The following is a 17,390-nucleotide window of genomic DNA, read 5'->3' on the forward strand; positions in this document are numbered from 1 at the left end:
GACCTACCAACTCCGGGGGGGGGCACAACATTTGCTACATTTGATCTCTGCCCCAATTACTTCTCAACAGATTGAGCAAAAAATATCTTTCACTTTTGCCAAACTATGGGAAAATACATCCTTTATGTGCGCTGAAGGAGATTTCAAACACATTTCTGAACAGACTTAGAGCAATATCCAAGTCTGAAACTGGCCACAGATATAAATCCTTAACGGTCTGTAGTGTATAGACCAGAGACTCTCAACCCTTTCAGGTTGAAGGCATCCCTCAGAAACTGCCAACTCCTAAGTTTTCAATCATTTTTTTGACCATGGAAAAAAGTAACACAGCAATTTTCCTATTGCAAAAACTCAGAAAGACCACAACAGGTCAGATTTTTTTTTTAACACAAGGGATTCTTATTGGGAATGGCTGAGTTTATCTTGTGCATCATGTCTGCACACCTTACAGTGAAATCCTTGGGTGGCACCTTGCAGAATCCCTGAAAAGATCTTAAAGCACCCCAGGGGGTAGCGAGACTGGCTGAGAACCACCACCACAGACCATATTCAGGCCATCAGAGCAATGCCAGTAGCCTGCCATAATTCTGTAATTGCTGTCCCACAAGCATCAAAACAAAAATTTGAAAAGCAAGAGTGAGTCAAAAAACTCTTCATTACCACAAGCAGCAGCTTTGTTGAGCAGCAATTCTTTAACCTGCACATGCATATGTGATCCAATTTCCCTACTTGCAAGTGTGCCAAGGCTCACATTCCCACTGGCAGCAGCCATACATTGGTGAACATGCCTTTGAAGTGGCCCACGGAGTTTGAGCTGTGCAGCCCTGGAATAAGGCATTAGAAATAAAAACGTACCATACGAAGCGTTTTTCATTATAAGTTATTATGGACACTAGGTGACCTTGGCTAATGAGCCAAGCCACGGATTCAAATACCGGAAATAGCAAAGTCCTGCAGTCACACAACAAGTTTAAGGCTCTAGCAATCAGGACAGGTTGAGAGAAATTAACCCTCCAGTTTTAATTGCACCAGTACCTACCTTTGCCTATTACAAGGCCACATTTATCAGCTGGCACTGTGTAGGTTATTTCCTGCATCCCACCAGGGGTTCCAACACTCCAGTCTCCACGACCACGACCTCTTCCCCGGACTACAGCCAGATTTTGAAAGCCATCACGTTCCTTGAGAGAAAGAACATCGCCAGTGATTTTTCATGGCCAGAATACCATTTTATATAACAAGGCAAAGCAGTGTTAAACTGCAATAAGCAATACCACCAACTTAGGTAATGCTGGGGGCTTTGCTTCCAAAGTGATTTCGAAGAAATACAATCAGTATAGGTCGCCACTACCTAACTCTGCAGCTTTATTCCAGCAGGTGTAAAATGCATGCTTTTATAAAATATAAATAGCTTCCTGCAACAGACAGAAGCTCAGAGTCTTATTAGCTGGGCTCCAATATGGGTGGGGCCAGCTGCCTGGCTTCCCTTAGGCAAGCAGGATCTTGGCATGAATGCACACTGTTTGGCACTAAAATCTGGCTTCTCTCAAACCAAGTTAACCCTTTCAAATGCCCATCATCTCAACAGGTTCTGGAATTCCTCAGCAGAAACACTTCCTCACTCTCTCTCAACCCTCCAAAAACGTCTATGTACAGAAGACAATTAAAAAGGGACAAAATAAAAAAATCCAGCTGTCTCCAAAGTGATGCTCCTCTGCTGCCAGAGGAGCATGAAGGAGGGCCCAACCATTAAGTGGCTAGATAAAATGTTTGGCCACTACGTGAAAAAGACATTCAAATCAGAAGCTGGGGGCTGGAAGAATCCTCATCTAATCCACCTGCCTGCAGTGAAACAAGGTAAGCAATGCCTTGACTATCTAAGATTTATCCAACCAAGTGATTTTCAACCAGGATGCTGTGGCACTCTGGGGTGCCACTAAATCCAAGGGTGCTATGGGGTGCTACATAATACTAGCATCATTAGGTGTGCAAACACTTGTATGTGATTCATAAAATAAACCCAGAAGTTTTCAAAGAGGAATCCATAGTGTCAAAAACAGTCTGACCTGTTGGGGTCTTCCTGAGTTTTCTGCAACAGAAAAATTGCCCTATTATTTTTCTGCAGTCAAATGAGTGAAAGCTAAGAGCTGGCATTTTTCAAGGGGGCAAGGGGGAACGGGGTGGAGGGTTGAGTCTAACGAGGTTGAGAACCACTAGTTTAAACCCGTTTCTTCAAACTTCCAGAGGAGGAGTTTCCAGTCAATTTTGCTTCCCTATTTGGGGAAAAATTTTGACCATACCAATATTTAGCCTAAATTTTCCATGCACATTTCTCCTCATCCTCTTCCTGGTGGGCATGAAGAACACTTTACTACCACCTCTCTTATAATCACTTTGTATATACAGGAAGGCTGCAATGTGTTCCCCGCTGCCTTTCTTCCATTTAACTAAACAAACCTAACTCCTTCAACCTTTCCTCATGGGTTGTTTTCTAAGCCCATATTCTCACTAGTCTCCTCTGGACTCTCCCCAATATGCCTACATCATGTTTGCTGCTTGTATGAGCAACAGCCAAAAAAAAAAAAAAGAGAGATAGCTTTTCCTCCATCACCTTCTGGCAAGAACAGTGGAGTTTCACAATCCTAATATCTAGTCCAAGAAGCGAATGGACGGATATGCAGGAGTTGCATCTGCTGTCTAGAGCTGACAGAAAGCAAAATGAGGAAAGAGCCCCACATGCACGATATGTTGTGCCGTTCTGAATAGTATTCCTCCCCCCCAGTGAACACAGGATGGGGAGGTGTTTTCATGACTTTCTACTTGGTAACCAAAGGTCTCAATTCTATTCTTTCCCCAATGTTCGGAAAACATTTTTAAATATCCGAAATATTCTAATGTGGGGAACAAGCAGAGCCAGCGGGAGACCATTCGGGCTGTCCAAAAACTAAGCAGGTGCATTTCTAAGAGATCTGCCATACCTGAATCAGCCTATAATTAAGTGCTATCAGGGATAGGCAAGATACTACATAAAGTGACATGGTGGTACCTCAGCGGGTAGCAGAAGGGCTGATGAAGAGAATGGAGCAGAAGAGAGCAAAGCTCCTTCTCCAGTACCTCTATTGCATCTTACATGGTGGCTTTAGCCCTGCAACCATATGCACTAAGTGGCTACTTTAACTATGCCCCCCCCCACATAATGCTAGAGGCATCTTCAAGGAACTCAACAATACCCACCTGTGCTGTAAGAATAAGATCATTGATGATGTGAGCTGCGTGCTGACACCGATCAGGAAGGCCCATGACCTGTGCGATTCTTTCAGGACTAATCCCATCATCTGTGAAGCCAAAGATGGCAAAGACTAAATTAAAAAGGATAAACACCCACCCATCAAGCAAAGCTTCCTTCTCCAGTGCTGTCATAGCCAGCAGCGTTTTCAGGTAGGTGAGCAAGCATGTTAGACTTATCTACCTCATCCACCTTCAGCCTTTCCCATTTACCAAAAAACCTGGTCTTCATCTGCAACACTTTCACATGCAACATGATAAGCCCTGAAAGTGACTGTTAAGGTTTTTAAAGGACAAAGACAGCTTTGACAAGACAGCAGACAGCCAAGGACCCAAAGAATTAACTTGAATTCATCAGCTTCTGATCTCCAAAGGTTCATGTCCCAAAGCAGTTCTTTAAAGTAGGAAAAATAAACTTATTCCATAAACTATTTCCTGCGTCAATAAGCTACAAAACCAAGACACTGATACCATAATGTCTAATGCTTTGGAATGAAATCTCATTTCCTAATTTTTAAGCAGTCTGGAAGAACCTTCTGTAAAGTGCATGAGGGACCAAGGAGATGATACAACCTATAAAAATTGGTACTAGGAAGAGGTGTTGAGCTCTCTGTAAAGAGAGAAGGAGCTGACAATGCAGACAAACTAGATGATAAACCTTAGCGGCCCCTAATTGGAACACTGTTCGTAAGACACCTCTGTCTTCCCACAAACCTGGTTTAAATTGAATCCTAACACCAGCATCATTCTGAATCTTCTTGATCATTTCTCCATTTCTTCCTATTACTATTCCAACAGCAAACCTGGGCACAGAGACCTGATGAAAAAAAACAAAGTGATGTGAAAGATCAAGGAATTAGAATATAGCATACACATTTTTATAAGGAAGCGCATATTTAACTTTACTAGGCCACATCAAATTTAACAGCTCTAGCTACAGAAATCATACCATGCAAGAAACACAAAATATAGGCCACCCATCATTATTTTCCCCTCAAACACAATTAACTGTCTATACTAGGAGAATGCCATTTCTCAAGATCATATCCTAAGAAAAAGAAGTGCCTTCTGATAGCTCCTTCAACCCTCCTCTGGAAAACCATCCCACACCCTCTATGCAGGCAGGTCACCATAATACCAACAAAGGCAAAACATACCTCTATACTGCCGCCTCCCATTCTAGAACTGAAATCACTGCGTACGCCTCGAAAGTCCGCTTGATCTTTCTCCCGGATGATCTCCAGTACCATCTCCCTTGCTTGCTAGAGCAGGAAAGAAATTACAAGTAGTGTAAATCCATGCCACTCCCAAAGGGTAGCTGATGAGCAGATTTTAAGTAGCACAGTTACTTACACTAAGGAGACAAACTGCTCTCCTTGGACTTGCTTTTGCAAGTGATCCATCCTTTGTCATATACTCCCTGACATCAACCATCAGTGGTTTAAGGATGATGACACAGGACACATCCTCAACTGTTCCATTTAATAGCTCCCAGTGGACGAGCCCTCCATGAAACTGTTGAAGCCCTTTTCAAACCTGTTTATACTATCCGCTTTCACGATCTTCTGTGGCAATGAGTTCTGCAAGCTAACTACGTGCTGTGTAAAAATTACTTCCCCTTACTTACTGTAAGCCTGTCACCTGATAATTTCAGCGGCTGCCCCTTCGTTCTTATATTCTGGGGTTTGGGAAATAATCATCCCCTATGCACTCAATCTACATCCCACAAGATTTTATAGACCTCTACCTTGTCTACCCCTTGCCCCCAAAACACACACATTTCAGCATTCTTCTTTCTGGACTGAAGAGCCCTAGCCTTTTCCATCTCCCCTTGATCATCCCTGTGGCCCTCCTTTGGATCTTTAACTCCATTACATCTTCTCTGAGAGGTAGAGATCAGAACTGAAGGCAGTATTCAAGATGTGAGCTCACCATGGATTTATACAGTGCTATTACGATGTTTTCTTTTTTGTTTTTGTGCTCCCTTCTTAACGATGCCCAATGTATTACTGGTTTTTACTACAATACCTGTACTTTAAATGCATCTCCCGTAATACGGAGAGGTTTATCTGCTCCAGTGGGTAATGGACCATCTTGTATCATGATCATTTTCACACCCGTTCGCTCCTGCAAACAATACACAACACTTGAATAAGTAAAGACCCTGAAATAAAGCAGGGGCATGAGCAGTAGGGGGTCTACATTTGATCACCACATATCCGAGTTCTAATTTAAAAACACAAAAACCCATCTCTCTTATTCTAATTGCAGGGAAAGGGAGAAGGGAAGATGTTAAATGTCAGCTTTAGGTGCTGAAAGACTAACTGCAGAGAGAAGCCCTGCTTTGGAACGGCACAGTGGACATTAACACCATCCCAAAGGCACCAGTGCAGCCCACATTTTGCCATGACCTATATATTACTTTTACAATACAGGCACATCTATTAGGAGCACAGCTAAGGTCAAACTCAAACGTATATTTGAACCCAGATCTCAGAAGGGGAATAACTAACATCTTAATCTCCAACAGCACGATCTAAAGGCTCTATTTTCAAAGCACTGTTTGCTGTTCTAGAGAAATGCAGGTAGAGGAGATTTCCTAGAAAGAAATGACGCATGCGCACCTGCAATTGTTTTATTGTTTCACCTCCTTTGCCGATGACTAGGCCCACTTTGGATGCTGGAATCAGAATTTCCTGGATTGTACTGTTGCCATCAACATCGTTGTGAAAGCCGGGTCCATTCCGACAGCGATCTACAATCTGCCCCAGTAGCCGCTTTGCTTGTCTTCAAAAAGAACCGATGAAAAGAACCATTAGACAACACTGTTTCATCTGACCAAGAGACTAGGAAGCACTGGAACCCAAGACATTTTGGGGGAGGAGGAGAAGTGAAGAGATGAGAAGGAAATCATGGTTAGCACAGTCACCCTCTGAAATGCCAAGTCCCCTTTCCACCACCTACTTTCCACTTGGGTATTCAAAAGGAGAGGAGGAAGCAACACCTCTTGACACAGCAGATGCCAGCAATTTTTTAAAGGGGTTTGCACTACTACTCTCAGTGTACCATATATTACACCTCTTAAATAAAGTCAAAATTAGATGCACATCTTGCTGGGGTCATTTGACCCCAGTATTCTTTCCTGCCATGGCAGGGGGTCGGACTAGATGATCTGTTCAGGTCCCTTCCGACCCTAGAAACTATGAAACTAAGATGCTTTAATGTCTAACACACTTCTTTTCAATATCTATGTTTATAAATCCCAAACCTTGTCTTGCTTTGCAGTCAAGGCAGGGGTGGAGCATTGCTCTGATGTAGTAAGTGCAGGAGGCTTGGTCACAAAACTGTGATGAGACAGAGCCACAAGTGACTGCCCCATTCTTCCCCCTCTGCCTGCTGTCTCCAGCAGTGCCAACACAGTGTGTTTACAGCTCTGTATACTGGCTGGGATTGCTGAGGCTGCATAAAATATGCAGCTGATCTCCTGTGTTAAAAGTTAGAGCGACAGACTCCGTTTTCATGCTGCTGGTGAGAGCAGATGGAGAACAAATTAGGGACATTCCAAAAGATTTAAAGACCACGGTTCTGGAAGCTTTAGCATGTCTGAGCTGGCTGACTGCAACTCCCAGTCTCTGACACCAACGTGCCCATTTTTATCCCTGCCCATACCCACTTACAGAAGTGGAGAGAGCCAGACCAGCGATGTCCTATTTGCACCTAAGTGGCTTTGGCTTTCCCTTTCTTCTACTTAGCACTCAACCATCAAAAGCACACAAGAAACCTGACTCTCGTTCCCATGCAAAGCATCCCCACATGATCACCAGGGATTCCTAGTTTTCTCTGATAAAAAAATCCCAAGTTTTCCGATTTAAACTGCACCACCCACCCACATTTTTTCTGATATGTATATATACGTTTGCACACACACACACACGGATATTTTTACCCATGTATATACCCACACTAATCACAGAAAACAGTGGACTGGGGGTTGTTGTTGTTTTTTTTAAATCAGAAAACTTTGGATTTTTTTTTTTTAAATCAGAGAAAACAAGGCTTCCTAGTGTTCAGGCATTTATTCAGGACTGCTAGCTCAGGGGACAGTGACCCAATCTCCTCTGTGTGCCATTAGAGAACCATCTTCACCCACCACTTGCCTCAGTCAAGAAACAGGACTGCTTCATTTTCCAGAAACTCATCTCAAATTGAGGCCTGTGTTTTGTTTTTAAATAACCTTTCAAGATTTAAGGGCTTAGTGAATATGATTTGACATAAAGTTGATTTGTTTCATGGGAACACTGCTACGTGAGAAAAGGACTAGAACAGCACAGGATGCTCACCATTTCAGAAGAGGTTGTTAAGAAATCTGCCCTGTTAGCTCATCATTGGCTATGCCTGCTGGAGCCAATTTTTTCTTATGTAAACCCCTTCTTGAGGCAGTCTGACATCTGGATTTATTTCCTTATTTTTCATGTGTGTACCTTCTCATCTTTTATTCCCCCCCCAGCAGGTAGCTGCAAGAGTAACTCAAAATAGTCAGGCTAACCTTACAGCTATCAGAGAAGCAAATTAAATTCCATCTACTTCCATGTCCTCAGCCTTCTTCCTCACTCAAGCTGAACAATCCCACTTCTTTAAAGGACAGCCTTGGACACAAGCACACTTAGTTGCATACCTCAGAATATTTAGATCCTAAAAAAAGAAAGTGTAGTTCTCCCGTGTTTCTCCCCTGCTTCCCCAGGCCTCTCTCACCAAGCACTGTAGCTTTTTAATATTTCATTCTTGTTCTGAAATATCCTTTGCTAAAGGAAAAATGCTTCAATACCGGCAAGACCATATTGTTTGCCCTGTAATATGTGCTTGCCAATTATATTTATTCTGGCTCACTGCTTCCAGAATTACGGCACAGCAAGGAGATTTACGTACCCTTAGATCTTTTAGGAGTGGAATAATAGGGAGAGTCTCTCTCTTTCAAGAAAGACATTGTGTCTGTATTTTTTTATCATCAAATGCAACTCACAAATTTCTAGATGGATTTTAAAAAACCCACCTACCCAAAGGTTGGGGAGAGAAAGAGCAGCTCCATATGTTAAGTGTGTTCCTGTACGCCTGAGGATCCTGGATCCAGTCCCAGCAGGAGGGCCTCAACTGGTTTGTGAGAGTCTCAAACTCAGCTCCTGGGAAGGGGGAGGGAGGAAACACTGTCCCTAAAGTTTCTACAGGCCTTACAAGTAGATACCCCTGCTGGACTGCTGAGAATGCGTCTGCCATGCAGGGTTCAGAGGTCAAGACTTGTTCAGTCCTTTGCTTCTGGCTGGCAGCAACGTGGAGGCAGCACACCGATGAGCCTCCTGCTGCTCTGCAACGACACCTCCAGCTTATTCAGGAGTGGCACCGACAGGCTCTGGAGGCCTCGTTCAGTCCCTCTTCATCTGGAAGGATGGTCATCTCAGTAGGTGTGGGGAGATTGAGGGGAAGAAGAAAAGTGCCCTTTAATGGCTTAGTTTGGTATCCTGGAAGTGTGCAGTTAGCCAACTGCATCCTAGGTGCCCTACGAGCAACCTTACCCTTTGGAGGGGGATTCCATGGGAATTTATGCAGTGAGTAAAACAAATGGTAATGGAAAGAAGCCTTTGGTGTGTATATTTTTAAGCATTAGACCAAGTGGCTCTAGAGTCCAGTGACCCTAAAGTTTCTATAGGCCAACACTTGCTGGTTAGGCTAACTAAGTAATAGCACTGATAGAGCACAGCGTTGAAGAGGAGGAAAGGAAACAGAAAGGAAAAAATAAAGTTAAGGAAAGACTCACTCAATGCTCTCTGGTGTTCCGGTGAGCACACAGGGCCTCTCAGGCATCCCCCCGCTGTCTATGAAAAAAAACAAGAGGATGACAGGGACTGGCTATTTCACAATTTTGGGTATCTCAACGGCCATCGGTAGTTAAGCAGACAGACCCAAGCAGCTCAGGAAACTTTCCCTCTCTCAGTGGTTAAAAAGACTAACATCTACATTCTTTGCAGACTGCAAATAAGGAGGTGATGAGAGACAGCCAGTCTCAAAGCGCGCACAGTTGCGTGATGCAATCAGGCCTCATACTTGGTTTGAACACTAGACTGCAAGTCATTACAATTATGTACCAGCAGTAAAACAAATATTTGCTAAGTATCTTATTTATCCTCCAATCACCCAGCAAACTTGCTCCTGCTGGAGCATTCAATCTAGCTCTGACAACGTCGTAAAATAAAAGCATGCTGCCTCACACTGGTCCCATCTCCTCAATCAGAGATGGATGAACAACTGCCACCCTAAAGAAATTTGGTGCCAAGACAAGACAAATGCACTCCTGTTAAAGATGTGTCCATGAAAGGCAGCCCCACATTTGAGCATTTTCACTCTCTTTATCTACAATATGGACAATTCATTGGTGCGAGGTTCAAATGGCATCTGCCTCTTGATTAGGGAAGGTCTCTTCATCACTTCACTCCTCATAGACCTTCTATGCATATTGCCTTAGTGCATCAGTTGGTAACCAGTGATAATATCTATATATCTGTCTATATACACACACAGAGCCTGATCTACCGGACTTATCTTTCAACCGTACACTACTTGTCCATGATACTCTGAGACTTACCTGGAGCAATCTGAATTTTGCAGCCAGACTCTGCCTGAATCCGGGAGATCTGCTCACCGCCCCTGCCGATTACTGAAACAAGTTCAACAAGCGTCAGAATTTACTGTTACTTGAACTAACTGCACAACTTCTCCCCCTTTACTCCATTGCAGCTGGTTGGAAAGGGGAGTTTCTATTTTGGAGCCGCAAAACTGGCTTCTGCACTCTGGTAGGCACAGAAGCCAACCTTAATATGGACAGCCATCGTTAAAACACTGCTGGATTTAAGTAATCTATTTTCTTGAAAATCAGTCTAGCACTGAACTGGGAATACAGAGTAAGTTAAAATGTTACTATGCTCAGCCACGTCAGAATAATGTCTTTATGTGACATTCTTACAGACAACCTGAATCTCAAGTCCACTGAAAAACACAGTTGTTACCATTATTTTTTGGTCCAACAAGTAGGGTTTTATTCTTTTTGGTTTTTTTCTTTTTAAGTTCAGCTGACTGCCCCTTCCCCAACGGCAAAAGGCTGGCCTATTCTACTCTTACTTCTGAAACCCAAGTGCACTGATGTGCCAAACCAGACCTCAAGCTGAAAATGAAACACTGGTCTCCCTTAGTTTCCCCCGTCACTGGCTGATGGTTCCATCCCAGCAGGACATGGAGAGCACGCACACAGGCAATCCCTCCCAGAGCAATACGCAACACAGCTGCTGGAAAGCCGAGTCAAATAGGATGCTTGGGTAGCTCTGTGCCCATGGAGGCTCCTCAATTGCAGAAAAGGCCTCTACCAGCATCTGCCTAAATCTGAATGTGTGCGCATACTAGCTTTTTGCTGAGGCCTCTTCCTCATACATATTGCTAAAAAAGCATCACAGCCTCATCTCTCTGTATGACCAGCACCTAGACCTCTAAATAAGAGAGTGGGGAGTGGAAGGGGAGCAGCACCATTTATAAGGATCCCACAATCTTGTTTTATCATTCATTAGACACGACAAAAACCTCCACGCACCAATGGGCTGTTCATCCAAAGCTGCAGGTGCCTTTGACCAATAAAAGATAATACATGCCTATAAGCTCAAGTGGTATCTTTAGAAATGGATACAACAGGTAGTCAAAATTAGGAAAAGAAAGGATTTAATAAGTTAGCAGGACAGTAAACCATTAAAATTCTTCTGATAACAGCCTCTTCCAGGGAACCAACTCAGGAAGCAACTTTCATTTTCAGCTTCAGGCTGGACATACTGGTCAGTCTACAGGTATCGAGTCAACACGGACTCCTATTTCCCTTTTTACTCTGCATACACTAAGCAGAATGTGTTGGGGGATGCTCTTTTACCAGAAGAGATGGCATGTTGGGATCCGACTGCTAGGGAACATGCCGTGGCCGTAGGAAGTGAATCCGGCAGCTGAAGAGTAAACGTGTTAGCTAAAGAGAGTCATGACAGCAGGAGGATTCCCTTGAAAGGAGAAACAGTGAACAGTCAGGGAGGAAAACAGGAATCTAGATTAAGCGTGTGAGAAGAACAGCATCAGGGACAAGAAAGCAAAATAAAAGAGGGATGGAATAAGAAAGGAAGCAGAACAAAGAAGGAAGGTGGGAGGGAGGGAAAAGATCCACCTGGACAGAAGAGTTCATGCTAGTTACTTCTCCCTGCGATGTATACACAGGGTTTGGAGCACTGCCTGACCTGCCTTCAAAATCAGAATAGCTTTCAATTTAGTACTAAAAAAATTACATCTTCCCACCTCTCCAGCCTCGGCCAGAAATATAAATCAAAAGTAAATGAAGTCTCATGAGAGGCAGATAAATTTGCTCTTTACAAGTTATTATATAAACTGGTGTGAAGAAACTGGAGCTACAGCTGGAGACAACAACACACCATGACCTTAGAAATCTGCCCTCTTCCCCACCCTCCCACAAAACCCCATTTCTCACGCTCGGCACTGTGGAAGCAGAGGGCACTTACACACATGCAGGGAGCCTGCTGCGATGCACTGCAAATCCAGAGTGTTGCAGCAGACTCATTTAATCGAGCACATAAATCGATGGGCTCTGGCAGCCTCACACATCACATGTATGTGGTGCAGTGCACCTCCGCATTGAGAAAATGGCAGCAGTCCACTTTGAACTAAAACACATTCAATGTGCTTTAGTTCAAAGCGCACTGGTACCATTTTCTCAGTACGGAGGGGTATTCGCTGCTGATGTACCCGGTGCCATGTCGAGAACACATGTAAAAATGCCCAGAGTGCCTTAACAGACAGAGAGTTAAGGTTTAAGTGCAGGTCAGTGACTCTTGCGGCAAGCAGGAAATTTCACTTGCCCAGAATGGGGATGGTGTTATTAGGCCAGGTTTTTCCACAACCAGTAAAATCATGCGCCTTTATTTCCCACCCAGCACAATAAGCAAATGTTCGTGAATACAATGTACAATTCAGAATGGTATTAAAGCATCCAGGATACTTACTAAATCCAACCATTTTATCAGGCACTTTGAATTCTTCTGTTATTACAGCCCTAAAAACAGATTCAAACAGTCACTGCAAAGAACAGCTTGGAAGGAAACCTCCCCCTCCCGAAGTCAGCTACCAAAGAAAAACTTTTGTATACAAAAGTAAGAACATGTGGGACTACAAGCTGGAAGGTACCCTTGGGGTCACCTATTTAATCCCCTGGCTTAGAGAAAAATTGATTTGGTTACCCCTAAACTCTTTGATACATTTCAAATTTAATCTTAAATAATGGCCAGTGGAAGAATGCTCCAAATCTCCTTTTCCAGGTCTTGCCACCTCTAGCAGGTAGGCACATGCAGCAAGGGATTTCTTCCATTTCCACCTGCTTTCCACACTCCCCCCCACCCCCACCTTTCTAACATTTCACCTCAATTTTCCAGGCTGCAGCTTAGGCCCATTACTACATGAAGCCTTCATAATATCCATTTGTACACTTCAGATATTTAGGCACGACTCTTAGCATTTTTCCCCCTTCTGGAATCATCATAAACTGTTCTCAATTATCCTCCATAAACCTTACTTTCGCTACAGCTTTTGTTTCAAGTGCACTCAGTACTCTAATTTGTCTGTGCCTCAAAATGAGACGTCCAAAACTGACCACAGCTTTTCATCTGAGGCCTAATGGATGTTGAGTAGAGCAAAATATTTCTTCTTGTTTAAATAAACAAAATAAAACATGATGCTACTGTTAAATACGATCCAATTAATATAAAATTTGCCAGCATGCCATATATTGAAACAGGTACAATATGTGCATGTACAGTAATTTGCCTAATGGCAATTACATGTATTTCAAGGAAGTTCACAGGGTTTTAACACAGTATTTAGAAGACATTTTATGGTATGCTACTGGCTTCAAGCCAGGCACAGACAGATTTTAGAAAAAGATCTTCTAACAGACTTTTCTCAGTACCCAAGCACTATAGGTACATACTTATCACTGTTTAACATAACCCATAACACAATGCCCAAAGGTCTACAACTGTTTACGTTTCATCCACATCAGTGTCAAAACCCTAAATATTAGTGTTCTGACTATATGGTATTAAGGTTACACATTGCAGCAAAGAGCCTAATGTAGGCAAGTGATGACATACAGCGAACTGGAGAATTAAGTCCTCTATTTGGAGGAGAAACAGGCACAATAAAGGCATATTCATTGCCCTAGCAGAGTGACTCTCAACCAGAGGTGAAGGACCCTGGAATATCTTAAGAGCCTTACAAAGGTGCTGCAGGATGCCACACAACGCTAAGCACATTGTGGTCTTTCTGAACTCTTTGCACTATCAAAAAATGAGTAAAAACAGCTGGCATTTTCTGAGGGGGGGGGTTCATTGACTAATGAGGCGCTGTCTCAACTCTAAAAAGGTTGAGAGCCACTACTCTAACATCACACTTCACCCTTGGTTTAACAATACCACTTTCAAGCATTGTCAGAGGCAATGATTTCTCAAGGTGGACAGAGGACAATGAACTCCCCCCCCCCCCCCCCCAAAAAAAAACCCAAAAAACCCAGTTGTTCTGAACAAATGCTCGCCTCTAGCAATTCCTGGACCATCGTGGTTACAACATCATTCTAACACTTCTGTTAAGCACAGAAAAAAGTGCTGCTGCATACCTGTTCAGTTTTGCTGAAAACTCAAAAAGCCTTGGTTAGATGCGATAGTGGTAGCTATTTTATTTAAAGCCCTTTGAAATCTAAACGAACCACCTATAAAAAACAAGAACAAACTTCTGAAAAGCAACATGCTTCCCTAAGTCATGATCAACTGCTAAAGAAAAGTGACGATCTAAATGAGCAGACCTAGAAAAACCCAACTGCAATCTGACCCTTGTTCTAATGCCAAAATAATGGCTATGGGGAGGCAGAAGCCAGAGTAGATTTGCACCTTAGGATTTGCTCTGGAGAGAAGACATCATACAATTTAATTCTGCTCTGCCCTACAGATGAAGTCAAATCAAAAGTTTTACCTGAAAAGGTAAACTCTTTGCTCCACCCTCATGGAAAGGGTTAGCAAAAACTTCAGTCTGGAAAAAGCCTGAGCCTACAGTTTCTCCACGTTCTCAACCTCTGACTTCCTAACACTCTAGTACAGATGGTGGATCAATAAACAATTAGAACTGATCAATAAATAATAAAACATAACCCACTGCTTACCTTTGATGTACCAGGGCCCCTAACTGGTTACCTACTGTGGCAGAGAGAGAAAAGAGAGAAAAATCAAAGCATTAGCACGGATAAACTAACTTCATCCCTATAGAAAGAGTTCTTACCATTTCATCAAAAAAAGAAAGAGAAGCAAAACAGTAATTTAGGTTCAGTGGCTGAAATGAATGCGTTATGTGGTATAAAACAGGAGGGGATTTCTTGATCAGCACAGTCTAGAGCCCAGTGTCCAGCTGAACACATGATAGGAAATTGATCTGTGTCTCCCCATGCTGAGAGTCACGGGAGGAAATCCTGCCTGCCCAAATCCCTGCAACTTACCTCCTCCCCCCTTCCCAAATTAAACCCAAGGTAAAGATCAAGCAGATTGCAACATATTAAAAAAAAATTAAAGAAGGCCAAAAACAGATTTTGAGATTTAGTCTAATCAAAAGCATTAGAGATCACTTGCACATACTTCTCTCTGTATCTCTTATCTGTGCTCCATGGAGCCCACTTAAACGGAAACCTGTTAAAGGAATAGGTCTGTTAAGTAACCTTGTGGCACCAAAATTGTATCCTTCTATTACATTTCTATTGAATACCCATTTCAGCCACACTTAACTAGTCAGCTGGTGGCCCAGTTATGATTAGCCATCATCTCACCAAATAGTGACTGCATTTGTTATGTTTCATCCCAACCCACACAGATTAATCTGTCTTCCAGAAGTTACTGTAAAAATATTAGGCACTTACAGACAAGAGACCACTGCAAAATAATAATAAAAAAAAGCCCTGAAAGATTTCCTACTGGACTTCCCCTGCAGCAGTACCCCCCACCCCTCCAAGAACAGACCATTTGGTCTTAGCAACTAGCTGAAGATTATATTCTATGGCTGGGGGGCAGAGATGGTGAAAACAGATGAAACCGGCCAACATTTGCCCTGGGATAATAAACATGGTTATTTCTAACAGCTCAGTAACAACCCATGCATTCTTTGACCTGAAATAAGTTGTCATTCAGCTGATACGGTGAGAAAACTGAGGCTTCTCATTCTTGAAATGAAACAGAAAAAAAAAATACGTAAAAATCTGTTGCTAGACACACTGCTCAGATAACTAAAATAGACAAAGAGTCAATACCATACTTCTGTTTTCCATCAATATCTTGATAATGGTCCAGGACCAAAATATTGACAGAATATATATTTTATTACTCTACTCAGTTCTGCAATAAGACAACTGCTGTGTTATTGACTCCTTTAGATTTGCCTTTGCATATTTTCTCTTTGAATATAAAATGCTCTAATTTGATAGCTATCAATATTGCAGTAGAAAAAGTGGGTGATGTAATGGAGGATATTTGCTCTAACTGATAAGATACCTGGACAGAGAAGAGCTGAACAAATTATACAAGAGATTCAGAATCACACCATTCTGCCCCAAACAAGGTTTTACAACACTACTGCAACAGTGATAGGGCAAGAGATCTCTCTACATATTACTGCAGTACACAGTCACGGACCTGGCCCACCCCACTGCACTCTATTTTACCAAAGAAAGATTATTCCTGTTATTGCCAACCCTATGGTTTTAGATCTTCTCAGAATTTCTCACCACAAAAAGAGCCATTCCAGCATCTTTCATAGCAAGCAGGTTAAATTAAAACCACCACGTACAGTTTCAAAAATATAGATCTGTCCCACAAGCATTTCCTAAAGTTTACAAGACCTTCCATTTTGTAAGGCAACACTGGCTCTTGGGAAAAAGGTACCAGATGCAGACGTGTAAGCTGTTTTGCCAACAAATAAAAATGGCACTTGTAATCTATGGAAAGAAGATTTTGTGCTCCTTTCCAAACACTTCAAGTGCTTTACAAACAAGTTAAACCTTCCCACATCAAGGTAAAGTGGGTATCAACTCCATTTTACGTGATGAAACGGATGCACAAAGTAGTTAAGAACCAAGCACAAAGTCTATAGCAGACTCTGATTTCACAGCTTCTAATCTTAATGCTGCAACATAAAACCATCCCATCAGCATCCATCTACATATAGCCCTCCCATGAATGCAGGATGCCAACAAACAAGGCCATTCAAAAAAAAGTTAGTGAACAAAAAAACCCAAAACTCTCCTACTTCGGGGAGAAAAAGAAAAAAAAGACATAGCAGATTGTTCCAACAATCTAATGTGCTATTCTCTTTCCAACATGCCCATTTTGCTCTGAAAGACAGAGACTAATAGAGGCACAAGTCTGGGGCCAGATGCAAACATCGGAATACCAAAGGGCAATGTTCTCCTCTATGCAGAAGGACCATCCTCTGCTTAATACCAGGGACGGGACTGAACTCTGACAAGCCACGTATGCATCTCCCCCTTTTTACATCTATTGAGTACAATTTAACTGTAACTGCAGTCATTTTACTGCAAATAAGGAAAAAATACTGAATAAAATCAGTCCAATTTCCTGTTAATGGCACCTGCTGGTTGATAATGCTTCTTCTTGCTTCTAGCTTCACCTTAACTGAATCTGACCTAACAGATGCACAAAACAAACAGAGACTGGGGGGGGGGGGGTGTATTTTCCACCCCGTAACACACAGCAGCACCTCCCACTAAATTAATGTGGATGGCTGGAACACGATTTTATGATAAAAAACACTCCTCTTGCTAGAATAAAACCAAAGCGATGCATCATATAAAGAAGGCAGAGGAAAAACAAGTTTGCAGACCACACAAGTTCTAGCAAGGCTATTTTTATTAAACTGAGCCAGAATAGGAGGGGGGGATGAAAGTGACCCATTCCCACCCCACACGAAAAAAA

At 42.6% G+C, this 17,390-nt stretch overlaps 1 protein-coding gene across 9 annotated transcripts in view; it reads right to left on the reverse strand.

The window, feature by feature from the left end:
* Positions 1–17,390, reverse strand: part of FUBP3 (far upstream element binding protein 3) — a 51,525-nt gene that overhangs the window by 14,538 nt on the left and 19,597 nt on the right. For 5 of the 9 annotated variants that reach the window (XM_090021473.1, XM_090021470.1, XM_090021471.1 and 2 more), the window contains 11 exons: positions 15,045–15,095; positions 14,579–14,612; positions 12,375–12,424; positions 9,920–9,991; positions 9,095–9,152; positions 5,910–6,072; positions 5,314–5,412; positions 4,443–4,547; positions 4,000–4,102; positions 3,235–3,335; positions 1,040–1,181 (listed from right to left, as the gene is read on the reverse strand). In XM_090021473.1, the coding sequence (XP_089877599.1) occupies positions 1,040–1,181; positions 3,235–3,335; positions 4,000–4,102; positions 4,443–4,547; positions 5,314–5,412; positions 5,910–6,072; positions 9,095–9,152; positions 9,920–9,991; positions 12,375–12,424; positions 14,579–14,612; positions 15,045–15,095 (978 nt within the window). The remainder of the gene's footprint in view (positions 1–1,039; positions 1,182–3,234; positions 3,336–3,999; positions 4,103–4,442; positions 4,548–5,313; positions 5,413–5,909; positions 6,073–9,094; positions 9,153–9,919; positions 9,992–12,374; positions 12,425–14,578; positions 14,613–15,044; positions 15,096–17,390) is intronic. The other 4 variants (XM_090021472.1, XM_090021467.1, XM_090021469.1 and 1 more) reach the window with 2 other exon arrangements.

The sequence above is a fragment of the Crocodylus siamensis genome, chromosome 11, assembly GCF_052110815.1.
Source record: "Crocodylus siamensis isolate JL-2025a chromosome 11, ASM5211081v1, whole genome shotgun sequence".
Classification (NCBI taxonomy): Eukaryota; Metazoa; Chordata; order Crocodylia; family Crocodylidae; genus Crocodylus; species Crocodylus siamensis.